This window comes from Scyliorhinus canicula, chromosome 8 (assembly GCF_902713615.1).
Source record: "Scyliorhinus canicula chromosome 8, sScyCan1.1, whole genome shotgun sequence".
Classification (NCBI taxonomy): domain Eukaryota; kingdom Metazoa; phylum Chordata; class Chondrichthyes; order Carcharhiniformes; family Scyliorhinidae; genus Scyliorhinus; species Scyliorhinus canicula.
Window position 1 is genome coordinate 11,738,659 of NC_052153.1, and position 27,983 is coordinate 11,766,641.

Genomic DNA, 27,983 nt, shown 5'->3' on the forward strand with positions numbered 1-27,983 from the left:
TTTGTAGACTGGGAGGAATATAGTGGGAGCACAGGAAAGCGGTGGATACGTGTCTCTGCAAAGCTCTGCATCAGTGGAAGTGTTAAATTGCAGCACGGTAGCCTTGTGGATAGCACAATTGCTTCACAGCTCCAGGGTCCCAGGTTCGATTCCAGCTTGGGTCACTGTCTGTGTCGAGTCTGCACATCCTCCCCGTGTGTGCGTGGGTTTCCTCCGGGTGCTCCGGTTTCTTCCCACAGTCCAAGGATGTGCAGGTTAGGTGGATTGGCCATGCTAAATTGCCCTTAGTGTCTAAACCAGCTAGGGGCTGGTTTAGCTCACAAGGCTAAATCGCTGGCTTTTAAAGCAGGCCAGCAGCACGGTTCGATTCCCGTACCAGCCTCCCCGGACAGGCACCTGAATGTGGTGACTAGGGGCTTTTCACAGTAACTTCATTGAAGCCTACTCGTGACAATAAGCGATTTTCATTTCAGGGGGCAGCATGGTAGCATGGTGGTTAGCATCAATGCTTCACAGCTCCAGGGTCCCAGGTTCGGTTCCCGGCTGGGTCACTGTCTGTGCGGAGTCTGCACGTCCTCCCCGTGTGTGCGTGGGTTTCCTCCGGGTGCTCCGGTTTCCTCCCACAGTCCAAAGATGTGCGGGTTAGGTGGATTGGACATGCTAAATTGCCCGTAGTGTCCAAAAAAGTAAGGTTAAGGGGGAGTTGTTGGGTTACGGGTATAGGGTGGATACGTGAGTTTGAGTAGGGTAATCATTGCTCGGCACAACATCGAGGGCCGAAGGGCCTGTTCTGTGCTGTACTGTTCTAAAAAAAATTGCCCTCAGTGTTGGGTGGGGTTACTGGGTTATGGGGATAAGGTGGAGGTGTTGACCTTGGGTAGGGTGCTCTTTCCAAGAGCCGGTGCAGACTCGATGGGCCGAATGGCCTCCTTCTGCACTGTAAATTCTACGAAAACCGAAGCGAGATGCGGGTGGGAAAACAGCTTCGTGGATGGATTTACTCATCATCAATCACAGGTCAGAAAGAGTCGGTGGAAGAGAGAAGAAAATATCAGTAACAGGCTTTCAAAGAGAATGAAGTGCAAATGATGAGAAATAGTCAGAAATAAATTATTGACCGTTTTTAATGACTTGTTGCCTGCAAGACTGCTTCTCGAACCAGGTCAAATAACACTGAGAGGCCTTAGCTAAGCTGCATTTAATTTCCTGAATTCGTCGTTCAGAGATTGAGGAATACAAGAGCGATAATGTGCCGTCTGCTGGAGGAATTCAGATGGAAGGCACTACGCAGTTAAAATTGCAGGGACCATAACCCTTGATTATATGAATTTTCAAATCAGTCCAATTGTGCTATAATTTGCAAAAGCCCATGAGAAATACAACACAAAAGATGGTGTTTAAATGTCACACCGCAATTCCTTTGAAGCTGCTCATACTCCGCATTTACCATTTACTAGAAATGTGGGGGTTTTAGTTGGTGAATAAAATTGCTGTTTTGCTCCTGCAACATTTGTACAAGGTTTTATCCAGAGTGCAATTTTCCCAACAAACCCGTTGCTCTGGGCGCTTCGCGTGAGAGATCCAAGCGGTCGCCAGGCGCTGAGCCAATCAGGAGTCACCCGACTCGCTACCCCGGCATGATCTGGATCACACCCACGCGGGGCATGATCCAGATAATATTGAATGAGCCATTAGCCTCACCTTATTCTGCAAAGCTCATTTGAAGCCGCATTCTCCCGGCACTTGGGAGTTATCAGTCGCACCGGCAAGGCCTTGCTCGCGGGCAAATTGGTACTGGTCCCCTCAAGCGTAGATCAGGTGCGATGGCCATGCTGGGGGACTCGGGGGCCATGAGAACCCTCGGATGGTTGGGTACAGGGCTGGAAACTTGGCACTGCCAAACTGGCATCCAGGTGGCGCCACCCTGCCAATGCCACTTGGGCACCGTGGCAGTGCCAGGCTGACACCCAGGAGTCGTGCGTGACAGGGTGCCACGCTGCCCAGAGGGAAAGCACCTGGGGGGCTTTGATCAGCTGGGAGACCCCCACGAGCGCCATTCCTTCTGGTCCCCGGCTGTGGAGACCAGCACTGAACGGAATCACCCGAGGTCTGACAAGGCGAGCGAGTTAGATCCCAACGTCTTGGTTAGATCCCGGGAATGCATGTCAGAGTAAGACAAACTGTCTCACTCTAATATGCAGATTTTTACAGAATGTGATCCCGGAACAATGAGTGGGATTCACATCGCGACATCTCGCACGATCGCGTTAGGTCTCGCGAGGTGTGGTGAGTCGGGTAGATCCCGGAAGAGGAATCTCCTGGCATCTTCCGGCCGTGCCATGCTGCTTTTCGGGTGCAGTGGAGCCGGTAGATCTCGACCACTGTTCCAGTCTCAAAGTAATTGTAAAGTTACAGTTTCGACTGAAGAAATGTTGGGCGCGATTTAATCAGAAAATAATCGATGCCCGGTTTTGGGCACGATTCACAGTGTGTTTCTCGGTAGCTGCCCTGCCGGGAAACAACTCGCTATTAAACGGCACTTTGCTAGTTTCTCTGCCCAGGTGCCAGAGGGAATGTCAGGGTGCCCGTATCTTATCATAGGATTGGGGATAAAATATTACCCTGTCTGGAACCTTTCTTAGAGTAAAGCTTGCACTCCAAGTGATTACTATCATTCTCTTCAAAACTGACTTCACAGGGGCAGTGCGGTGGAGCAGTGGTTAGTACTGCTGTCTCATGGCACTGAGGACGTTGGTTCGATCCCGGCTCTGGGTCACTGCCCGTGTGGAGTTTGCACATTCTCCCCGTGTTTGCGTGGGTTTCAGCCCAAAGATGTGCAGGGTAGGTGGATTGGCCCCTTAATTGGAAAAGCTAAATTTAAAAAAAACTGACGTCACTGAAGTCATTTTCAGAGGTCTCTTTAAACCAATCTAGAGTTCTGTATTTTGAAGAGCGAAATATGCATGGGCTTGATGCCTTCTAGTGGTTGAACCTTGTATTGCTTCTTTTTAAAAAAAATTTAGAGTACCCAATTCTTTTTTTCCAATTAAGGGGCAATTTAGCGTGGCCAATCCACCTACTCTGCACATTTTTGGGTTATGGGGATGAAACCCACGCAGACACGGGGAGAATGTGCAAACTCCACACGGACAGTGACCCAGAGCCGGGATCGAACCTGGGACCTCAGCGCCGTGAGGCAGCAGGGCTAACCCACTGCGTCCCCGTGCTGCCCTGTATTGCTTCTTAAAATACGGTTTAATGAAGCATTCTGAGGATGCTTTGCAACAGTTATGAAATCATCGATGTTTATACTTCTTTGACCTTGTTTTTAATACTTCAGTTCTCTGCCCCGAGGCAGGTCTGCCCACAGCACCGCAGGTAGAGCAAGGAGGTAGGCCTCAAATCCAGCTCAGCTAAAGCAAGGAATCAAACCCCTTGCTATTGGCACCAACCACACCAGCCACCCAGGCAACTGGCCCCCACAAGGGTCCAGGTTGCTGCGGCGACATACACTTTAACATGCACATTGCGGTCTGGAGGCTTGGATAGTCTCAAGGTAGAGTTTCCCCATTTTCCTTTCCAACACATGGCTGACCAGGGATCATCTCCCACTCCTATTTCCTGTCATTGGCGTGTGTTGGAAGGGTTTACAAGTCGACCACCGGCCTGTTTGACTGCGTTATGAATGCACATTTCCTTGGCCATCAAGACCTGGCATGTGTGTGCCCCCCCCACCGACCCTGCTCACGGATGGCCAGGAATCTTCCTGAATTAACATTTTGGAGTCGGAGTGAATGAGTAGGAGATGTTGTTGAACTGTCTTTTTAAGGGAATCAAGAGATCTGAGGCTGGAAAAATGGAGTTGAGATGAAAGATTGCCCATGATCTCATTGAAAGACGGAGCAGGTACGAGGTGCCGGGCGGTCTACTCTTGACCCGGTTCCTTATGTTCTTAATGACTTTGATTCAAAAGGCACTGGATGGATAGTGTTGTTCAGCCATGAGAGTGAGATAGATGATCAATGTGCAGCAACACAGTGGGAAAGGAAAGGTTGACTCAAAGGGTTGTGTTGGGAGGGTACAGGGCTTATTATTGGGCCCATTCTGCTTCCATGATGGCCGAGTGTGAGGAGGGGAGGGGAGAACGGGATGCTATTGTCACAAAGCACAGCTGCAACACAAGACTCCCACATGCGGTCTCATAACAGACGGGTGTAGAAACTCACTTAAAGATGCCGAGTGTGAAATTTGAGTTGGGCAGGAATGCACAACCGACTCCATTGCGTTTGCTGCCAGTTACGCATTCTGATATCCAGTTCTTGAATGGGTCTGAATCCATCAATGGTCTGATCTTCCCCTCCTCCGGCCGTACAACTCACCGAGATTTCGACACTTTTCCCGGTGAGCTTTCCTGGACCTCATCGCTCCACCATCGGCGGCCATGTCCTCGGTTGTCTGGGCTCTAGCCCCTGAAATTCCCACACTGACCACCTCCCCATCTCTACCTCTCTCTCTCAACCCTCCTTTAAGATGCTCATTAAAATATTCTTCTTTCCCATCCGATCTGGCTCGCTATGTGACTTGGTGTCAGGTTTTCTTTGGTAATGCTCCTGTGAAGACATTTTACAACATTAAGGGTACGATATAAATACAAGTTACTGTTGAATATGTATCACTTTGTATTTACTCCCAAGTCTAATGTCATTCTCGTGAATATGGGACTGTAAACGGTTCTGGTTTAACATTGACTCTTGCACCTAATGTAATCAAAGCTGAACGGAAGGGGATTTGCAGCTTTGGAATGTTTTGGTCCTTTTGTTGAGTATTTGGAGCATATATCTTCACATTTTTCAATCACCATCACAGATTCCCATAATTGTTACAGCTCAAAAGGAGTCCATTCAGCCCACTGTGTCTGCACCGACTCACTGAGTGACCAAACCCCTGTGCAGTCTAATTCTTTTCGGAATGCTTTGATTGGACCTGCATCCCCACACTTTCAGACAGTGCATTCCAGACCTTTGAACCACTCACTGCGTGAAAAGGTTTTTCCTCCTGTCACATTTGCCAATTGCCTTAAATCTGTGCCCTCTCGTTCTCGATCCGTTCATGAGTCTGAACGGTTTCTCCCTGTCTACTCTTGTCCTGCCCACTCCATATGTTTTTTAATACTTCTATAAAACCATTGCACCTTCTTTCCCCCCCAAGTAAAACGGTCCTAACTTCTTCAACCTATCTTCATAACTGAAGCTTCTCATGGCTGGAGATATTCTCGCAAATCTTTTCTGCACCCTGAACATCTTTCGTAAAATGTGGAGCCCAGAACCATGTGCCCAGCTGAGGCTGAACTCTTGTCTTATTCACGTTCAACATAACCTCCTTGCTCTTACATTCTAATGCCACTATAAATGAAGACTAGGAAACTATGCTCCATGAAGCACTCTTTCAACCTGTCTTGCCACCTCCAATAACTGATGCACATGTATACCCAGGTCCTTCTGTTATTGAACCACTTATAGAGATGTACCCCTTAGGATGGCACGCTGGTGCAGTGGTTAGCACTGCTGCCTCACGGCGCTGAGGACATGGGTTGGATCCCGGCCCCACATCACTGTCCGTGTGGAGTTTGCTCATTCTCTTCGCATCTGCGAGGGTCTCACTCCCAACAACCCAAACATGTGCAGGGTAGGTGGATTGGCCACGCTAAAATTGCCCGTTAATTGGAAAAGAAAGAATTGGAGGGCCGAAGGGCCTGTTTCTGTGCTGTATTCTTTGTACTCTAAATTTATATTTAAAAAAATAAGTTGTACTCTTTATGTTATATTGCATAGAATTCATAGAATCCCTACAATTCAGAAGGAGACCACCCTGCCTATCGGGACCGCACCGCCTCCCTCACTCCACCCAGACCCGCTCCCCCTCCTTGATCACCTAACCTGCACATCTTCAGACTGTGGGAGGAAACCGGAGGAAACCCATGCAGGCACGGGGAGGATGTGCAAACTCCACACAGTTAGCCAAGCTCAGAATCGAACCTAGGTCCCTGGCGCTGTGAGGCAGCAGTGCTAACCACTGTACCGCCATGTCACCGTATATCTGTGTTCTTTCTGCCAAAACTAATCACTTCTCTCTGCATTGAACCCCAGCTGCCACCTGCCCGCCCATTCCACCAAGTACTTGCATTTACATGGCACCTTCCATAACCCCAGGCCATCCAAAGCTGCTTTGCCGCCAATTAATTGTCGCCCCTGTTTTTTTAAAAAACGTTTAGAGTGCCCAATTCTTTTTTTTCCCAATGAAGGGGCAATTTAGCGTGGCCAATCCACCTACCCTGTTCAACTTTGGGCTGTGGGGATGAGAGCCGCGCAGACACGGGGGGAATGTGCAAACTCCACACGGACAGTGACCCAGAGCCGGGATCGAACCCGGGTCCTCGGTGGCGTGAGACAGCGGTGCTAACCACTGCGCCACCGTGCTGCTCGCTCCCCCTCCCCCCCCCCCCCCCGCCCGCCCTCCTCCCCAATTGTATTGCGAAAAGCATCACACCGCCGCTCAGCGTGGCATCGTCACTATTCGGTCCCTGGCGTTGCTTGCACACCGGTTTGTGATTTTTTTTAAAAAAAATGTACGATGTTGATCTGTGTGTGTGTGACCTCATTCTGTTTCAGATGTACATCACGAGCACCATAAAGACTAAAAGCAGCAGGTTAGCCAAGCCCGTGTTGTGCTTGGCCACACTCTGTGCTGCCTTTCTAACAGGATTGAACCGGGTGTCTGAATATCGCAATCACTGCTCCGATGTGATTGCAGGCTTTATATTGGGCAGCACAGTAGCTTTGTTCTTGGTAAGTGAATCTTGTCCTTTTAACGCTGAATCTGTGCAGACATGTCAACCGATTGCAGGCTGACTGGGCCAAAGAAAAGTTATAATTAAGGTGCACGTATCTGTTGAACTACATGTTTCCCTCAACAACAACCTAAAGTAGACATTCAGCCCGAGGCATGCCACTTTCAACCTTCTCTGCGCCCCTTGTACTGAGGATGCGGACTGAAGCAGGGCCACCACAAGCAGACGCAGCCACCTCCCTTCCCTCTAACTCCCCAATCCCTTTGTCCAATCTCGCCTCTTGCCACCTGTTCCTCTCTCTGACCGTGAACCATCTGCCCTTCACAAAGGCCCTCAGCTTCACCCCCTCACGGCCCACTTGTGATGAAAGCCCGTCCACCTGTACCAATGCCCCTATTGTGGGCCAGGGTTTAGAAAACTCCAAAGTATATCATGGAGTTCACCTGACCTACAACTGTATATTGATTTTGGTCACGATGAGCACAAGGGCCTGCCTTTCAAGTGTTATTCAACAGAGGCCTTAAGCACTTTTAATCAAAAACAAAGTTTATTCTACAAATTTAGTTAATATTTTTATAAACACACACAGTCAGCATTTTATCAACTACAAACATAAATACCCCCGCACAGCTGCAGTACCCTATATATATAACCCTTAATAAATTCTCCCCTTTAACTGTTCCAATTTAATAACAAGATCCCATAAACCAGTACCCCCTTTTCAGAGGTATAATAAATTCTCCCCTTTAACTGTTCCAATTTAATAACAAGATCCCATAAACCAGTACCCCCTTTTCAAAGGTATGGCCCAGCACACAGCACTCAAGACCTGGTTTGGATGCTCTTGTTTCCTTTCCAGAACAGCAGGTTTGAATTCCTTCCAGAAAGCAATTATTATCAAACAGTCTGGAAACAGCTTTTAAACTGAAGATGGAGAGATACGTCTTCCCAACCTGTGCAATACAAAACCAGGCCAAACTCAAAACAAAAGTGAAACCCAGAGCCACAGCCCAGCTCCCAACTCAAAAACGAAAGTAAAAACCCAGAGCCACAGCCCAGCTCCACACCCGCACAATGACACCACTGAATCCATGTGATAAGCCAAAAACATTTCTTAAAGGGCAGAAGTTGCCCCCGCCGATGGGATTGTTGGCTTCCCGGCTCCATCAGGGCCCCGGGGCCATTGTCCCAGAGTTGGAATGGTTTGAGGGATGGGGGTGGTGGGCGGCCGGCTGGGACTTTCCAGTTGCCCTTGACCTCCCTCGAGGGGGTGAGAAACAGTTTATTTGCCTGGGCGTGACCTGCTGGCAGCAGACTTGGGAGCCAGCGCTCCAGGTAGGCTTCGAGGCCTTCCCTGCAGGCCTGTTGCAGGTGGAGGTCACACAGTCGGGGGGGGGGAGCTTGTCTGGGATGAAAACAAAGCTGAAGAGAGGGTTTCTAGATCATGGAGGATCCCCTGCCTCTGACGTACCATCACCCCCTGCTGCCACTTCTGAGCTAGTGGACAGCCTCCTATTGGCTCTTCGGCTTTGGGAACTCCCTGGCCATTGGAGGCGAGCCTGCCCTCTGCCTTTCCCATTGGCCTATTCGAAGGGAAATAAAAATCGCAGGTGAGTGGCTGTTCTCCAGGCCGTGCGGATTCTGACTCCTGCTTGAGCCTGGCGGCGGGGTCCTGGGCAAATCCTGCTCACTAACTCTGCTCCTCGCGCCGGGAAGGCTGCGTGACCTGCTGAATATTTCCAGCACTTTCTGTCTTTACTTCAGATTTCCTGCATCAGCGGTTTTGACGCAGACACGGACTATTTGACTGGGGAAGCTATCACGGTTGATTCTTCCCCAGTCACCAAAAAGTATACTTCCCAACATTGGGGTCACTGGGAGAATCATCAAGTTCTCCCTGGTATCATCAAAGCAACCTGGTACTTGCCCTGCGCCCCCCCCCCCCCCCCCCCCCCCTCCCCGTGTCCCAGAACACTGGGGCTAGTGACAACCCCTCATCATTGACCTGGTTTAGTTAACTCTGCACAAGCTAGTTGGAATTAAGTTTTTCCCCTCCTCCCTCACATTCCCAGCTCTGCCCACCATTTCGCATCTGGGAAAGTGAGCCGATATCTCTCTTGGGCATCAATTTGTCATGAACAAACTCATAAAAGTCTCTACTCAGTGGGAATGTTGACTCTTTGTCACCTCCCTCCTCCTCGGGCAGCTCGGCAGGACTGGGAAATTTCCGTGTGGAAAATAACGAGCTGCAGATTCATGCTCAATACTCCAGCACACAAAACGGACCGGCAGGAAAAGGGCCATTTGGCCCATCAAGCCTGTCCTGCCGTATATCAAGATGGTCAGGCCATCGCAACTAAACACTCCCTTCCCTCCATCCCTCCCAACCCCACATCCCTCCCGGGAGAGGCAAAACGAACTTGCAGGGATCAGTACGGGAACAAGTACTCGAGGAAATTCCCACTCTGACACACTCAGGCGATCAAAACCAGCGGCAGGAGATCAGATTTGGTTATCGATAAAACCATTCACCATTTTTCTCTGATGTTTTCTCTGTCCCAGTTAGGAAGACTGGGCAGAGCTTAAGTGAGTCAGTACCCATCGCACCAGCCCGCAACATTCCTGATGCTCCATTCTCTCCGGGAGTACAGACGGCATTTCAAGTCAGTTCCCTTCCAACTCTTTTGCAGTTTAAACTCCAGCAACACCACACTGCCACCTGGTGGCCGTCACCTCTCACTGCAGATGAAAATGGAAGCCATCCTTCACAGTGGGCTTCCTCTCCGATATAATGGCCATTCCTTATTTCATCTTCCCCTGCAAGTCACCCGCCCATCCTCACTTGGAAGTGTATCGCTGGTTCCTTCACTGTCGCTGGGTCAAATCCTGGAACTCCTGCCCTAACTGCGCTGTGGCTGTACCTACCGCCGAGGGACCGCAGCTATTCCAGAAGATGATTCGCCATCAAAGGGATGGGGCATAAATGCTGGTCTGGCCAGTGACAGTCGCAGCCCCAAGAATTAATAAAGCAGTATCTCGCAGCCCTGTATCAAAATATTCCTCTGGAAACAGGAGGAGAGGTCAACTAAGTTCCAGAACTTTGGGATAACTAGCAACCAGACATTTCCAAAGGGAATTCCGTTCCCTTGGGCAAAATGGGTGGAACAATATGTAACTGCTGTCCTCTAATTAGGTGATCTGAGCAGCAGCAAACTTGTAGCAAATTACAGGGGCGATCCCATCTTATCCTGCAGCAGAGTTGGTGATTGCAAACATTTGTCTTGTTCTTTATTAGTATGAAAACATTAAACAAACTCCTTCTATAAATTTCTCTTATGTGAGGTCCCATAGTCCAGCAGCCTAGAATTACAGAGTCATAGAATCTCTACAGTGCGGAAGGAGGCCATTCGGCCCATCGAATCTGCACCGACCTTCTGAAAGAGCTTTCTACCCAGACCCGCCTAATCCCCATAATCCCACCTAGCCTTTGGACATGAAGGGACAATTTATCCATGCCCAATCCACCTAACCTGCACATCTTTGGACTTGTGGGAGGAAACCGGAGCGCCCGGAAGAAACCCACGCAGACACGGGGAGAACGTGCAGACTCCGCACAGTGACCCGAGGTGGGAATTGAACCCGGGTCCCTGGTGCTGTGAGGCAGCTGTGCTAACCCCTGTGCCGCCCCACGGGCTGCAACGTTTTTTTCTAATTCATTCATGGAAATGGGGACATTGAGCCATCCCTTTTGAACTGAGTGGCGTGCGAGACCAATTCCACGGGTCTGGAGTCACATGTGGGCAGATTTCCTTCCCTAAAGGCCATTAGTGAACCAGATGGGTCTGACAATAATGCTTTCCAGATAATTCCAGATTTTATCAATTGAATTCAAATTTCACGATCGGTGTTTCCATCCGTGGTGGGATTTGAACTGGAGCATTAGCCGGATAAGTGGTTCAGCGGAAATGCCACGATGCCATCATTCTCCCTCTGCGCCTGAACCAACTCGATTGCAGAGTCAGTCCAAAGATCTAAATCGAGCTTTGTTTTGATATAAACATTGGTTTGCAGGCTAGTCTGTGCAGAAAACTAATTGAATTCAATGACAAAGGAAAAAGTGGTGAACGCTAAGGTGATGTATGCAGAGATAGGTCGACAAGGCGCACTCGGTGACATATAGAGGGCGACTGTGCCATTAAACATTGACGAGGAAGGAGGTGATGCAAAGTGGATGCAGTGTTGTAAGAGGCTTGATTTCATTCTGCAACGAGTGGGGAAGCCTTGAAGATTGCTGAGCATTCTAGTGATATAACCGCAGGGTTAGTGGACAGCTGTGCATGGTGTGCTTTTCAATTCTTGTGGTGTTTGACTGCCTATTTGGAACTATATCAAGACCAAATAAAACTGAAAATTATGGATAACTCAGTGACTGGCTTTTTTTTAGCGGTGTGCCTATGATAACGGGCGGGATTCTCCGACCCCCCTGCCGGTGCGGCGCAATTCCCGCCCCCGGCAAAACCCCGGCGCCGGAGAATTCGGCAGCCGGAGAATTCGGCAGCCGGCGTCGGGGCGGGATTCACGCCCCCCCCCCCCCCCCCCCCCCCCCCCCCCGGACGTGAGCACGTCTGTTCGTCCTGGATCAGTTGTCTGCAGCCGGCCCTCTGCTCAAACCAAAAATGAGAAGATTTGGATCAAGTTTGAAATTTTTAGGATTTTCACCTATCACCCAACCTCCAAAGGTTCCTAACATCCAATATAAACTTGCATTGGTAATTGTAAATCAGGGGAAATCTTGGCTAATTTGATATTGTTGTGTTTAACCTCATTAAAACATTGGTTTTCAAACAGGTTTCTGCAAGGGGATCCTCTCTGTTAGTATTGCCTGGAGAGCCCAGTCAATCAAGGAACCTTCTCCTAACTGTGAAAGACAGTGATAGATACTGAAAACAAATTAGTGTCATTAAAGAAAATTGTTTTATTATACATTAAAGATAAATTAGTTAGTAAATTAATACATAAAACAACAAAAATCTGATATGTAACCCCCCCCCCCCCCCCCCCCCCCGACGCCGGCTGCCGTATTCTCTGGCGCCGGGGTTTTGGTGGGGGCGGGAATCGCGCCGCACTGGTCGGGGGCCGTTGGCAGTGGCCCCCCGCCGATTCTCCGCCCCGCGATGGGCCGAGCGGCTGCCTGTTTTCGGGCGGTCCCGCTGGTGTAAATCAAATCAGGACCGTACCGGCGGGACCTGGCTCTGCAGGGGGCTTTCAGTGTCCTCAGGGTGGGGGGGGGGGGGGGGGGGGGTGCAGGGGGATCTGGCCCCACGGTGGCCTGGTCCGTGATTGGGGCGCACCGATCCGCGGGCGGGCCTGTGGGGGGCACTCTTCCCCTCTGCGCCGGCTGCTGTCAACCTCCGCCATGGCCGGCACGGAGAAGAACCCCCCTGCGCATGCGCTGGGATGACGCCAGCACACACTGGCACTCCCGCGCATGCGCCAACTCGTGCCAGCCGGCGGTGGCCCTTCGGCGCCAGCTGGCGTGGTGCCAGCCCCACTGGCGCTGGCCTAGCCCCTGAAGGTGCGGAGGATACGCCACCTTACAGGCGGCCCGACGCCTGAGTGGTTCACGCCACTCCTCGGCGCCGGTACGGCCCACCCCACCGGGTAGTGGTGAAACCCGCCCAACATCCCTCAGTGACTACCGTCCGGTGGCCCTGACGTCAGTCGTAATGAAGTGCTTCGAGAGGTTGGTCATGAAGCGCATCACCTCCATACTCCCAAAATGCCTTGATCCACTGCAATTTGCATACAGCCGCAACCAGTCCACAGCAGACGCCATTTCCCTGGCCCTGCACTCACCCCTGGAGCATCTTGACAACAAGGACTCCTACATCAGACTCCTATTCATTGACTACAGCTCCGCCTTCAATGCCATAGTCCCAGCCAAGCTCATATCAAAGCTCCAAAACCAAGGACTTGGCTCCTCACTCTGCAATTGGATCCTCGATTTTCTGGCCCACAGACCACAATCAATAAGGATAAACAGCAAAATTTCCTCCACAATAGTCCTCAATATCGGGGCCCCGCAAGGCTGCGTACTTAGCCCTCTACTCTACTCCCTGTACACACACGACTGCATGGCAAAACTTGGTTCCAACTCCATCTACAAGTTTGCTGACGATACGACCATAGTGGGCCGGATCTCGAATAACGACGAGTCAGAATACAGGAGGGAGATAGAGAACCTAGTGGAGTGGTGCAGTGACAACAACCTCTCCCTCAATGCCAGCAAAACTAAAGAGCTGGACATTGACTTCAGGAAGCAAAGTACTGTACACAGCCCTGTCAGCATCAACGGAACCGAGGTGGAGATGGTGAGCAGTTTCAAATTCCTGGGGGTGCACATCACCAAAAATCTGTCCTGGCCCACCCACGTCGATGCTACCACCAAGAAAGTACAACAGCCCCTATACTTCCTCAGGAAACTAAGGAAATTCGGCATGTCCACATGAACTCTTACCAACCTTTACAGATGCACTATAGAAAGCATCCTATCGGGCTGCATCACAGCCTGGTATGGCAACTGCTCGGCCCAGGACCGTAAGAACGTTCAGAGAGTCGTGAACCCAGCCCAGTCCATCACACGAACCTGCCTCCCATCCATTGATTCCATCTACACCTCCCGCTGCCTGGGGAAAGCAGGCAGCATAATCAAAGATCCCTCCCACCCGGCTTACTCACTCTTCCAACTTCTTCCATCGGGCAGGAGATACAAAAGTCTGAGAACACGCACAAACAGATTCAAAAACAGCTTCTTCCCCACTGTTACCAGGCTTCTAAATGACCCTCTTATGGACTGACCTGATTAACACTACACCCTGTATGCTTCATCCGATGCCAGTGTTTATGTAGTTACATTGTATATCTTGTGTTGCCCGACTATGTATTATCTTTTATTTCCTTTTCTTCCCATGTACTTAATGATCTGTTGAGCTGCTCACAGAAAAATACTTTTCACTGTACCTCAGTACACCTGACAATAAACAAATCCAATCCAAAAAGGCAAGGATCAGTAAGGTCAATGGAGAATGGACCTTAATGACAGAAATATAAGATATAAACTTGTATTGCAATTTCCACTTTCCAGATAGGTCTCTGCCGGTATTTGCCCATGATCCTGTATCCCACCAGCAAACCCTTCCGATCCCAGGTTCAAGCCCCCAATCTCACACTCCCTGTCCCAATTCCAATCCCATCCTCGATCCCAATCCCTGCTCCAACCTCTCTCACACTCCCCACTGATCCGGGTTTCAAGGTCTGGCCCCAACAGGGGACCACTCACAGCACCTTCTTCGTTATAATGAGGCCCGTGGTCCAATATGTGGGGTTCCTTGGGCCGCAACATTTGTGAGGGTTATTGGGACTCTCAAAAAGGGGGCGCTCTCAAATTTAACCCCCGCTGGAGTCTCCTGCACACCACCTACCCAGCAGTGGGCGCATCGCATGTGTTCGCAAATTTGTGTATCGGGAGGCCTCTGTTGTGTGGAGGCGTTGCCACTCACTAGATCGATGAGAAAGCCTCACTGCGGGTTTCGCCATAAATTCCAGATTGTTGAGTTATCGGCCTTTGCCGTCCCACTGCAACGGAGAGTCACGGACCCATCCCTGAAAACATCCATCCAACTTTACAAGGACTTTGAATGGGCAGCACAGTGGTTAGCACAGTTGCTTCACAGCTCCAGGGTCCCAGGTTTGATTGCCGGCTTGGATCACTGTCTGTGTGGAGCCTGTACGTTCTCCCTGTGTCTGTGTGGGTTTCCTCCGGGTGCTCCAGTTTCCTCCCACAGTCCAAAGATGTGCAGGTTCGGTGGATTGGCCACGATAAATTACTCGTAATGTCCAAAAGGAAGGTTGGGTGGGGTTACAGGGATAGAGTGGAGATGTGGCCTTAGGTAGGATGCTCTTTCCAAGGGCCAGTGCAGACGCAATGGGCCAAATGGCCTCCTTCTGCACTGTAAATTCTATGATTCTAGGAACTGCTTTCGGCTATTTCAGATATTCAGCAAGCATTCACCTAATTCTTCAAGCAGGTTCCATCGCACAGAATTGGAAGATTTTTAAAGAAGAATAGGTAACCTCCACTCCAAGAAATCTTCGTTGAATTATTACTGACCCTCGTCTCCATTTTGTTTTTGCTAGGGAGTATGTGTTGTTCACAACTTCAAAGGAACACAGACCAAGTCTGTTAAACAGAAGCCTGAGGACCCCCATGGAGTGCCGTTAATGACATTCCCTCGGGTGGAGAGTCCACTTGAAACGTTGAGTGCACAGGTAAGCTGCATGGAATCCCCCCCCCCCCCCCCCCCCCCCCCCCGTACATTAGCGTACAGTCCTAGCTTCACACATTGGATATAAAATTCATCTGAGCCACCTCAAGCACCAAGGTTGGTCCTTTCTCCCGCACGCTTCGAACCGCGCCCCTCAACGGGCCAAAACAGGAGGCCTCCCTGTTCTCAGACTGACCAAGTGGAATGAGGCAAGGCGTCTCAGGAGCCATCCAATCAAAAACCTCTCAAGAAATGACTGCTTTCCTTCCCTATCCTGGACCAGGCAAGAGCTGAGACTGGCAATGTAGTCCCCAGGACCTTGCTTCTCTGATAAGGTGTCGTCACCTGACTGTTATCCAGTGTAAGAACTAGCTGCATGGAGCAAATAGGCCACTCAGTGAAGACATGGATTGTTCTACCTCAGAGTTGCCAGTCTGGCTCAAAGAAAGGCCATTGTATAGATTATACATTTGATTTTCCACAGAGCAATGCAGAGAACTTAGTTTACAGAATTCTATGTCATATAAAGTGTCTATACCATCCTTCCAGCTCAGCTTCTAGGAGCCTCCCTGGTGTCTGTCCACTTTGCTCTGAGTCCACACCCAGGCTCAGCTAATCAAGCGCAGTGAGCATAGATCAGTTGCCTGATTCACCTAATCGGACACAGAACAATCGGACGCTACACAAAGTCAGCAATCCCCATAGCTCTCCAAAGTCAGTCGGCGTCATAGTAAAAGCCGGGATTGGCTTGCCTCCAAATATTCTCTCATTTTCTCTTACCGTTTTGGTGAAATTAAAGGTTCAGGGCAAAACACCCGAACCCGCTACCCACGAGGATTTCAAAGGGCAGGGGAGAGAACAAAACCCAAATATGCCAAATAGAATTTGAGGAAACAAATAAACAAAGGGAGCAAAAGCGCTGGTGGAGAGAGAGAGAAAGAGAGAGAGGGAAAATAGAGGTAAGATAAAGAAGACAGGAACAGAAGCAAAACGCATTAATTGTGTTTGGTTATTCCTTGGGCATGTGTGACCAACACAGTATACCACTTTTAACCATGCTTATGTTTCTGACCTCAAGATAAAGGATTCAGTATTGGCACAGCCATAATAAATGATAAACAAACACGTCAGTGGATCTTTGGTCACAGGATAACACAAACCCCTGGACATATTGGGCTTCCCTTTGAACTCCAGATTGTTAGTGGGGCACTATACCATCAAGCCATCAGGAAAAATGCATTAAAAGCCGTCAAAGACCTGGAAAGGAAGTGGGGAGAGCAGCCGTGATACCGCTAAACAGCCCGTCGATAGCATTCAGTGAGGGGTTTTGCCGACCAAAATGCAATAATAATCTTTATTCTCACAAGTAGGCTTACATTAACACTACAATGAAGTTACTGTGAAAATCCCCTAGTTGCCACCCTCCGGCGCCTGTTCGGGTACACTGAGGGAGAATTTGGAATTTGCAATTCACCTAACAAGCACGTCTTTCGGGAATTTGTGGGAGGAAACCGGAGCATCCGGAGGAAACCCACACAGACACGGGGAGAGCGTGCAGACTCCGCACAGACAGTGACCCAAGCCGGGAATCGAACCCGGGTCCCTGGCGCTGTGGAACAACAGTGCTGACCACTGTGCTACCGTCCCGCCCTATTAATGCTCAATTAAAAAGACATTTTGTCTGAATTGCTTGCCTTACAAATGAGTCACTGCATAATTTATATTTGTTGAGATTGGCACATCAGCCTCATTTAATGCTTTATCAAGCCAGATATTTTTGTTTTGTACCACCGAAAAATCAATTCAATAAATTCATAGATGCACGTCAACAATTAGTAAAGACAATTGGCAAAAGGATCAGTGGAGGGATAAGTAGAATTTTTAAAAATGCACATTGAATTGTCATCATCTGAAATGCCAGACAGGGCGATGGAAATAGACTCAATCTTAACTTTTAAAATGAAATTGGGTAAACACTTGATGCCTCTTAATTTGTTGCTTCAGAAAGCCGTTCAAATTAAAGTATTACGGTAAAGGTTTTAAGATGATGCGCATTGACAAAACGCTCAACATTCTTTCTCATCTAGAGGATTTCCAGGAGTTTCTATTTTTAGTTCAGCGTTTAAGTAGTCGCAAGAGGAATCATAGAACGATACAGCTCGGAAAAACACCATCTAATTAATCCTACTCCCCTCACCCAAGAGTCCCTACAAGGCCGTAAAAATGGGGATAGAATTGAGAAGTGGAGACGTTGTGTTCAAGATTTATTGAACCTTAGCTGGACCGCACTTGCAGAGCTGTGCACGGTTTTGCTCACCGCATTGTAAAGAAGGTTTGGAGAGGCACCGGAGAGGGGACAGAAAAAAGATTTACAAGGACGATACTGGAGCTGTGAGTTTGGGGAAAAAATAAACAACTTGGACTCTTCCTCTGAGGGGAAGCTCGATGAGGTTATGTGGGAGAAAGCAGTAGCGGCCTATGCCAATGGAGTTAGACGAGGAAGGGTGGAAGGAGGCTCAAGTAGAGCATAAGCACCAGCATGGACTGTTTGGGCCGAATGGCCTGCTTCTATGCTACCTATTTAATGTAATTGCAGTGGATTCCACTTCTGAACACTGCTGGTAATCCCAGGTGGATTTAATGTGAATAACCCCTTGCTGCCCTTCTATGAGTGCGTTTGATGCCTGCGTACTTTAGAGTCTATTCATTAAGCTTTAATGGGCTTGCCAAGCTTAATAAAAGTACTTTGCAAGTAATTGTCTTGGAGACGATTCGCCAGAGTGCGCGATTGCATGGAGTTAGCATTCTGTTGCTGCCAGTTAGTCGTTCCGCTCATGGCTTCTCAGTGTGGGCAAAAACTGACTAATGCTCCGAGAATCTAGTCATTAATCTCCCAAATGGGAGTGTAAATAAAGAAACTTAAAATTGCATGTACAGAACGGCGGTAGATCGACCCAAATGGAATGAGAAGGTCTCACGTCTCCGACAGTTGGTTCACAAAGCAGTATAATGACCACACTGCATTGCTGTTGATTACACTGATCTCACAACGTGGCTCTTTTTTCCTTAATGCCTGCATGACAGCAAGGTGGGAGACATCGCCAAACCCCCCGAGAGAGGGTGTTTCGTCCCAGGGTCATATTCCAGGATCAGCCAGACACACAACTCACCAGGAGGTATATGCTTAATAATGGCACCCGGAGCTGGGGCTCCATTGCGAGCTCAATGGGGGGGGGGGGGGGGATGAGTCCAGTGTTCGTCGAGGATGCGCTCCGTCTGTCACCTTCTGTTGTTCCTGGATGGACGTCCTTCCTCCAGTGTCCCGTGTAACTTCTTCCCGAGCTTCCATCTCGCTGCACTTTTGGTCACGTTCACCTTGGTTGCCATTCGTGGCGGGTCACTTTGCTTGATTGCCTTATGCGGGCTTTGACTCAAAACTGCTTGCCCCGGTCTCAGGGCGGCGTTGCTGGACCAACCTAAAGTTGGCACGGTCAAAGAGCTGATCTTGGTAGCTGCGGCATATCAGAACCCTCCATTTACCCATTTAGTCCTGTATCATTTTGTTAAATGTCGATTATGTTCGTTTGTGCTGCACTACTATTGTGTTGGTTCTTCTTCCCAGTAGAATGATACCGGTGCTAAAAAAGGTCAAATTATGAGGACAGTTTGTACGGACAAAGCTTCTATCTCCCTGAGCGTAGGTTAACGAGGGGTCGAATTGAGGCCGTGGGCATTTTCCCTGGGGGGTGGGGGGGGGGAGACGAGTCTCAAATAAGGGGCTGTAATCTTAAAATTTGCGCCAGGTTTTCAGGAAGCGCATCTTTCACAAAAGGGTGGCGGGAATTTGGAACTCCCTCCCCCTAAAAAGCTGGCGAGGCTTCAAAACCTTCAAAACGGAGGTTGTTAGATTTGTGATAAGTAAGGATTATGGAATCCAGGTTTGCACTTGAAGTAAAGATCGACCGTGAGTCAATTGAATGGCGGAACAGCCTCAAGGGGCTGAATGGCTCACTCCTGTTCCTGTATTCCGATGCCGGTTTTTGCACTGTGGGTTAAATTGGTTTACATTTAAATCAGGGAGCAACTGTGAATGCAGACCCCCCCCCCCCCCCCCCCCCCACACACACACACACCTGCGTGCCTTGTATAATGCAATTGTACACTTGTTCTGGGAAGAAGAAAGTTGACGATCTTCTCACACGTAAGACAGAATAAATCTTCCCCCTTCATAGAATTCACAGTGCAGAAGGACGCCGTTCGGCCCATCGAGTCTGCACCGGCCCTGGCGCCAACAGTGCTGCTGGATCTATGGAGTGCAGCACAGTGCACTTTTGAACTTGGCTGAAGGCCCCGCAAGATTAGGAACTCCTGCCACCTTCCCAAGGCCTGGTGCTGATGGTCTGAGATGAAGTCGGCTAAGATGAGGCCCACGTGGACCATCGTAGATCAGTTGAGCCGAACAGCCTGTTTCTGTGTTTTTACACTCTACGTAATTCTAGGCTTAATGGGGTTGTAATTACTGATCCTTTCGTAACTTTAAAGAAAAAAATAAGTTTTGGAAAACTCAGTTAAGTGATGAACTAGCATGCTATCGCTGAGTAAGCTCCCACCTGCGGCTCCTGTGCTAAAACCCAACCAAAACCAATAGTGTGAAACCACCCTCTTTCTGTCAAAGGCCGAAGTGAGGTGAATGAGTTGATTAATCTCAGCCTACGTCTCAGTGGGCACAAGTCCATAGCAAAAAGCTCTTTGAAAATTGGTGTAGTGGGAGATGCTGGCCCTGTGTTAGAGATAAAGGCACATTGCTGCAGAGACAGGGGAGCTTCACTCTGCATCAGGCTGCCTTACACCTTACCAGGAAGCTCTTGGTATCCATCCTGGGCACTCGAAAAATATTCCTCACACCTCCCCTCTGAATTACACAGATATACACTTGAGTCTAAACTGGATGCGTAAAGCACGGTCTAGAAGCGTAAACAGGTAAGTGATTAATGGCCAGCTGTGACTGTGTTAGACTTTTTTCCTTTTTTTAACTTTCACCCATTTGAGGCAGCAACTTTTTTCTGTTTCAGGTGATTAGGTCGCAGAGGTGATTCACAGGGGTACTTTCATCTCCCAATGAAAGCGGGGGGAGCGTGAGTGTGCATGCGAATGCCATCTTGCCCAGAGCGAGATGCATTTTCCCTGCCCTCCTCTATGTTATGTCAGTCCCTGGGAGCATGTGGCAGGGTGGGTTAACCAATCACGGCAGGTTTTCATGGAGTAAGCGTTCCCGTCCGGCCTGTGGGAAAGTAGCTTTTTTCCTTTGCTCCCCTGTTTGTATCTACCCAATACGTGAGCAACCACTCAAAAACAAAAAGGAAGTTTATAAAGATCCTTCCAAATGACACTTGAAGCAACAACTGTGTCTAAACTGGTATATTTATTGTTTAAAAATGCAAAACGCTAGTAGGAATTGCTCAGTTTATTATGTCCCCATTAATGTTTTATTACATGTCCGGTGACAGGTTTGGCACAGACTCTACTAGGTGTTAAATAGAGGGGTGATTTTTAAGTATTCACTTTAAAAATGATCTCCAGCCCCAATCTCCCCCCCCCCCCACACACACACACACACACCTTTTGGGGGGACTAGAAGGAATCCAGCATGCGTTTGTCGAGTTAAACAGAAAGTAACTTTATTCACAATAATATGTCCACAGGGCCAGTTCGCTACCGATTCCCTCTCTAGCTGGTACCACACGACCAGCTCTATTTATACAGCTGAACTGCTAATGATTACACATATTCCCCAAGGATCATGGGGTAGCCAATTGTCCCCTGTGAATCAGATCCAGGCAGGTTGTAACACCACCCCAGCCCAAAGCCACCTCTCCCCCTGTTTTGTGATTATGGGGCTGATCTCCAGAGCGGGTGCAGGCAGCCAAAGGTCTGGTCTGCCCCCAGTTCACGTTGCGGACCACTCCTCACCATCTGATGGCAGCAGACAGAGGGTGCAGCTGACATTTGGAGGGTCACCACCAGTGCCAATCCCACTCATTTTCCACTTTGAGATCCGCGCCTCACTCGCGAATCCTTTTTTCAAGCCACGAGGGCGAAACTGGTCTTCGTTTTCTTCTCCGCACTGACGTCAACGGGCAAATGAAAGCGTGCGAAACCAGTTTCCGCATGGCCATCGCCCATTTTTGCACGATAGCTGAACTGCGATTTCACCCTTTGAAGTGGCTTACTATGGGAATGGTGGACTTTCCGCGAAGCCATCTCCCTTCCATTTCTTCCTCCTCCTCCAGTCCACCTCCTGTGCCTGAGCAGATGGCGATGGCCGACTGATCGCAGGCTCGACCCATGCCCCTGCCGGCTGTTCTGTGGCAGGTGTACAGGAATAGCTCCGTGAAGACCCTCCGATGGATTTTCTTTCTGTCGCCCCCCCCACCCCCCACCCTCCCCATCGCCACCTTCCCCTCACCCTGTACCTGCCATGCAGGGTTTGCCTCTCAGTGGTTGTGTAAGGATGAGCTCAATAGCTTTGCGGAGTGGAGGACAGCAATCACCTCCCACCTCACTAAACATTCCTGCTCACAGATCCAGCAGTGGCGCGATGGCCCAAATGGCCTCCGTCTGCACTGTGGGATTCTGGGGGCGGAATGTTCTGGTCCCACTCACCCGAGGTTCACGGACCTTTCAATGCCCCCCCCCCCCCCCCCCCCCCCCCTCCCCTCACCAATGACAATTCCCTTGGTGGGTGGGAATGGAAATCTACCCTCTGCTTCTACTTCAACATCCTGCCTCCGATGGGATTAGTCATTTTTATGGAATGCTCATTTACTGTTTTGAGGAAAAGGTACTTTCAACCTGTTTCCAAAGAAATTCCAAATTTGATTGAAAATGCTTAGTTAGTGTCCAAATAGTCATGATGCGGGGGTGGGCACAATAAGAGGTCTGACAACACCAGGTTAAAGTCCCAACAGGTTTGTTTCGAATCACTAGCTTTCGGAGCACTGCTCCTTCCTCAGGTGATGAAGGAGCTGCGCTCCGAAAGCTAGTGATTCGAAACAAACCTACTGGGACTTTAACCTGGTGTTGTAAGACTTCTTACAGTGTCAAAATAGTGGGGGGGGGGGGGGGGGGGGGGAGGCCTCAATATTCGAGCATCTAATTAGCGTCACATTCTGCCCATAGGTCCAAAGTTTAGCTCAATCGATTCCATTTTCTAGTCGGCGTCCGGTCTCACCTCAGGTTTTCTTCTGTGGGTCACCGTCCCCAGAATAAATGTTGTATATAACTTGTGGATCTAGAGTTTCAGCACGTATAAATGGATGGTCATGGTCACTCTTAGCAGCAGTACTGGGAAACGCAGCAGAGTATCTGTCGTGCAATAATTAAGAAGGGTAGCTATCCCATTGGGTGGGTGTGGGGGGACTGGGTGGAGCCGTTTCCCAATGTTTCAAACATTACCTCAGTCTGTTCTAACACTCGAGATGCCTGTTGTACTGTTTTCTGTGGACCCCCTCCCCCCCCCCTTTTACCTGCAACTCTCTTCCCCCTTCACAGGATGTTTCACCCCGTCCACGTCTGTCGATTAATATTGACTCCCTTCTGCGTGTGCACACTGCAAATTTGTCACCTCTGGTTGAGGTGCCTCATACAGTGTTGTGTACTGTGACTGTGTGGTTTGCGTAGCAGCTCTACTTGGCTCAGTCATTGTGGAATTAATTTGGAACCTCTTTAACCCTTAATTGTATACCCCCTGCTGGCAAAATGTATTTGCAGTGTGCATAGTTTCTGACCCTTAATTAAACTGTGTCGCTCCATCAGTTGTTCCAATGTTTATAAAAATGCTTTTCTTTCCCCTTTTCTCCTCTTACAGAACCACTCTGCTTCAATGACAGAAGTAACTTGAAGAGAAAACATTTCCTTTCCTTCTAAAAATTAAAAAAAAAACACAAATTGGTACTTTTTTTTATATAATAAGTGTTAAACTGTGGAAAGTGCAACACAAGAATATGTCTAGCTAGTATCAGATGTTTTGTACATTTTGTATGACAAAGTGTTGTAGCTTACCTTGGACTTTTTTGCCTGTTTCAGTATCGTTCTCGTTTCGGAATTAAAAGCATTCCCTGTAATCATTTCTAATTTCTTATGTAAATTCAGGTGGTGTTGTGTGGTATTTGTACAATAAAGTGTGTGGTCTGGTTTATACACACCCTACCATCGATGTGGTCTACGTATTTCATTGAGGAGGGAACTCCCTCGATCTCAGTTCCAGCTGAGAAAATGCCACAAATAGAATTTGCAAGTCGCCTGAGCCAACGTGATTTGGAATCGTTTTTCTGGGAAATCCACCAAAGAACCCAACAGCAGACCAGGAGAATTTAAGGAATTTAATTTAATCTTTCATGGGATTTCAAGGCCAGAATTTTTTGGCCATCCCTAATTACCCTTGGAACTGAGAGACTTGTCAGGCCCTTACAGGGAACAGTGTACAGTCAATCACATTGCTGTGAGGCTGGAGTCACATGTAGGCCTGACCAGGTAAGGACGGCAGATTCCCTTTCCTGAAGGACATTAGTGAACCAGACAGGGTTGTTTTAATGACAATCGACGATGGTTCTCATGGTCACCATCACTAATGCTGGCTTTCAATTCCAGGTTTTATCAATTGGATTTAAATTCCACCAGCTGCCGTGGTGGGATTTGAACCCACATCCCCAGAGCTTTTAGCCTGGCTCTCCCACTTGCTAGTCCAGTGGCACGACCAGCACGCAATCGTCTGCCCCGGTTTTCAGGACACTTCTCCCGTGTTCGGACGTTCGGCAAACACACCACCATTTTAGAATCCGCTTTCAAATTCACCTTGAAATTGTGGAATTCCTTTACTTACCTACTCACGGGAATCATTGGCAAGGGCGGCATCTTATTGTCGATTCCTAACTGCCCTTGTGAAGGGGACGGTGAGCCATGTAGTGTGGAGACACCCACAGTGCTGTTCGGTAGGAAGCTCAAGGATTTTGACCCAGTAATGATAAAAGAACAGCAATATACTTACAAGTCAAGTGTGTGGCAAGGGAGGGAAGGTAGAGGTGGTGCTCCCATGTGCCGGAATCCCTTGTCCTTCGAGGTGGGCGAGGGTGCAGGTTTAGAAAGTGCTGTCTGTCCAAGGGGCAGGTTGCTGCAATGTATCTTGTAGGTGTCTGTAGTGATTTGCACAAAACAAGTCTATGTGTAAATATGTATAGCCTCCCACCAGTAGGTGTCAGGCAAGTAATAGTATGCGACACGGTAGCCTGGAGGGAGTCCAGGGGAGAAATCACCGTGGCCAGTCATGTTTGTATTAGTTCCAGTTTGATAGCATTAGTTTGCTACCCACAGTTTATTATACTGTAATAAAATTAACTAGTCTTGAACTGGGTGTTCTTTAGTACGTCAACTCAGTAATTGTACACACCCCAGCCACGGTGGCAATGGTGGGGGAAGTGGATGTTTTAAGGGGCGATGGGCTCCTTTGCTTACTCACTGGAGAACACCTCAGGCTGGATTCTGCGGCCCCCCAGTCGCCTGTTTCTCAGCGGCGCATCGTTCGCTGGCGGCGGGATTTGGACTTCCCGCCGCCTGTCAATGGGATTCCCCATCGAGGCCACCCCACTCCTCCCGGAAACCCGTTAGCTGGGAGTGCGCTGCCAGCCCTCAGCCGGCGACAGGCTGTCCATGTCTTACAGCGACACAGTCCCACAGCATCAAACCACTTCCAGATCAGCACTAATCTGGGAACTGCACGAGTTAAAAGCGTCATTTATCCTGGTCAAGCCAGGTGTCCTGCAAACTTGTGCGGGGATAGATAAAGGGAGTGTTTCAGGTCTGTCAGAGCTGATGATGATAGGTCACAGACCTCAAATGGTGGGCAGGGGTTTCCGTGGCGACGGGGGAGGCCTGCCATCGACTGGTGAGGGGATCTTCCAGACCCGCTGCTGTCAACCTCTGCTTCCCCCTTCACAGATTCCGCCTGACCTGCTGAGTATTTCCAGAATTCCCCGTTTCCACCTCTGATTTCCAGCCTCAGCCAGCAGCATTTTGCTTTGCGACCCGTGAACTGCCTGGGTCTTGTTTCACCTCAACTGGCAGGATATGACGCATCAAAGATTAAATATTAAATCAACCAATATTAACATCTCTCACCTTAACAAACACTGAAAACCAAACCTCACCAACTGCCTTCGCAGGTTTAGGTTCTTGTGCTGGGCGGGTTTCGTGATATAATGGAGGCAGTTTCCTACGAATTTAGCTGGAGTAATTCTCCTCTTCAATTATTTATTTCACGCTCGTTGCCATCTTTCCTCTTCCCGTCACAATGTAACATAGAAGCAAAGATGGAAGATCAAGGGCTGGAGTCTCCGTTTTAGGGACTACGTCCACACGTCGTGGTGAAAACTGTGGTCTTTTATGGCAGGTTAAACTGGCGTCAAAAGGCCACAGATTCACAGCCCCTGCAGGGGGCTAGCAGGCAGCTGTCGTGGAGCTCGCAGCTACAGCTGCCGATATGGCCCCCCGCACTCCCGGGTCAGAGGCCGCGCATGCACACGGCGACGACCTCCAGCGGCCGCGCCACGCTCCTCGGCCATAGTGCCCCCGATCGGCCCCTCGCCCAGCCCGGACCGCCTGTGCAAACAAAACCCCCAGTCCCGAATGAGCCCCCCACCCCCCCCCCCGCCCTCCGATCGGCCCGCCCCCGACTGTGGCGGCCGCAGACTGAGTCCGCAGCTGCCTCGCGAGTATCCCAAACGGCAGGAACACGTTAGAAACATGCCGTCTGGAATTTGGCCGGTCGGGGCTGGAGAATAGCGGGGCGAGCCTTGAGCAATGGCCTCAGGTGGTTGATACTGACGGCGGCATACTCCCCGAGCACGCCGCTTTTCGGTGGGGGGGGGGCGGAGAATCGCAGAACCGGCACCGGTCCCGGTTTCATGCGTGAAACGGGTTCTCCGCCCCCACCGCCGAACGTGATCTCGCCGTTGGGGTGCATAGAATCCAGCCCCAGACTTTTATGTAATTCTGTAAAACAGGTTAAAGCAACAGCCCATTGCAGCCAAGGGTGGGAACAAAAATGGAGAGAAATGTAAAATGGGGCATCTGACTCACTGCCATTTATTTCAGTGTTGGACCAGGTGAAAGTAACGTCGCCAATAAGCTAGCTTAGTGCGGAGTCAATGGGCGCTGAAATCTTCAAGCATTAAGTATTAATGTAAATTGAGAGACTTTAAAAGTAAAACCATGTAATACCAAACATAAATTAAATATTACGTAAATGTTTAATCCCCAGAAACTCCAGATTGCACCATGTTAACAAGCGGCTCAGTTGCCATGAAGTAACCAATGCAAAGCAGGGTTACAAAGCTTTGGCTATCACCCTGGCTGCCCATGGGAGAATGAAGTTACAGCGATTTGTAACGCCGGGCCTCAATAACATGCTCCCTCCCGCCCACCCAGACGTCTCACCTGGAATAGGCAGGAAGTTGGCCTGCAGTATAGACACAGTCAGAGATGCCCCGGAATGCGAGCACCTGCAGGCAATCAAATCATCAAAGATGCAGAGAGAGAGGTAACTCCAGGTTAAAGAGGTGTGAATTGTCCCAAGCCAGTTCAGTCGGTAGGCCTCTGCAAGTCCAGGCTTGTTGGTGGGGGCCGAATGTAATGCGACATGAATCCCAGATCCCGGTTGAGTCCGCATTCATGCGTGCGGAACTTAGCTATAAGTTTTTGCTCAGCAATTTTGCGTTGTCGCGTCTCCTGAAGGCCTCCTTGTAGAATGCTGACCCGGAGATCAGAGGCTGAATGTCCTGAATGGACTATCAACAGGCAGGACTGTTCCCTTCCAGTGGGGAACACTTCAGCAGTCAAGGACATTCAGCCTCTGATCTCCGGGTCAGCATTCTACAAGGAGGCCTTCAGGAGACGCGATGTGGAGATGCCGGCGTTGGACTGGGGTGAGCACAGTAAGTGGTCTTACAACACCAGGTTAAAGTGAAATTGAGCAGTCCTTAGTTACCCATTGGCAGACTGCTAAATCAGGCTGCCGGCATTGTGTCTCGGGGTGGAGCAGTAGTTGGGGGAGGAGGGGGGTGTGGGGGGGGGGGGGGGGGGGGGGAGTGTGGTTTAAGACCAGGGCAGAGGAGGCCTAAACCTTCCTTGCAGGCCCTCCAAGGAATGGCGTTCCCAACTATCGCTAGAGGTACAATTACAGTCGGAGTCAATGGCATAATTGAACCCTGGACTGCCTAGTTAAATACGGAGCCTGTTGGCTTTGAGAGCAATGTTCAGTGATAATATTAGAATTTTAAACTTCTAGCCAAACATCCTGTACCAGCAGGTATCTCAAAATGGAAGGCCTCACGGGATCGGAGTGGACGATGAGGTTCATTTGTGCTTTTAAAAATTCGGAAACAGGCGCCATGTCTGCTGAGGGGGTCTAACATCGCCATAGTGTGTTGACCATTGTGCCGCTGGCCGGGGGGGGGGCTTCTGCCAGGGATGAGGGGGTGACCCGCAGGTGGACTGTGGGGTCGGGGTGGACGGGCACGGAATACCATTGCCGCAGCTCGCCTGGCAGCTACGCACGCTGCTGACTGCCCACTGTGAACTTAGGATCACAGGTCATATGGATGTCCCCCCCCCCCCCCACTCCCAGGGCACCCCCCCAGGTGTTCTCTGTCCCCAGCCGACCCATCAACGGGATGGATGTGCTCCAGCATGACCAGTGCCACCTTGATGGCTGAGATGAGTATGTGGAGAGTGGAGTGTGTATATGCGGCTGCAGCTTG

At 49.7% G+C, this 27,983-nt stretch overlaps 1 protein-coding gene across 8 annotated transcripts in view; it reads left to right on the forward strand.

Annotated features, from left to right (window-relative positions):
* plppr1 (phospholipid phosphatase related 1) overlaps window positions 1-23,386 on the forward strand; it is a 119,342-nt gene extending 95,956 nt beyond the window's left edge. For 3 of the 8 annotated variants that reach the window (XM_038804210.1, XM_038804204.1, XM_038804205.1), the window contains exons 6-9: window positions 6,669-6,845; window positions 15,044-15,175; window positions 18,256-18,347; window positions 23,039-23,386. In XM_038804210.1, the coding sequence (XP_038660138.1) occupies window positions 6,669-6,845; window positions 15,044-15,175; window positions 18,256-18,347; window positions 23,039-23,057 (420 nt within the window). In that variant the 3' untranslated portion in view covers window positions 23,058-23,386. Of the gene's footprint in view, window positions 1-6,668; window positions 6,846-15,043; window positions 15,176-18,255; window positions 18,348-20,243; window positions 20,307-23,038 lie in introns of all 8 variants that reach the window. The other 5 variants (XR_005461545.1, XM_038804206.1, XM_038804209.1 and 2 more) reach the window with 5 other exon arrangements.
* The last annotated feature ends 4,597 nt before the right edge of the window (window positions 23,387-27,983 follow it).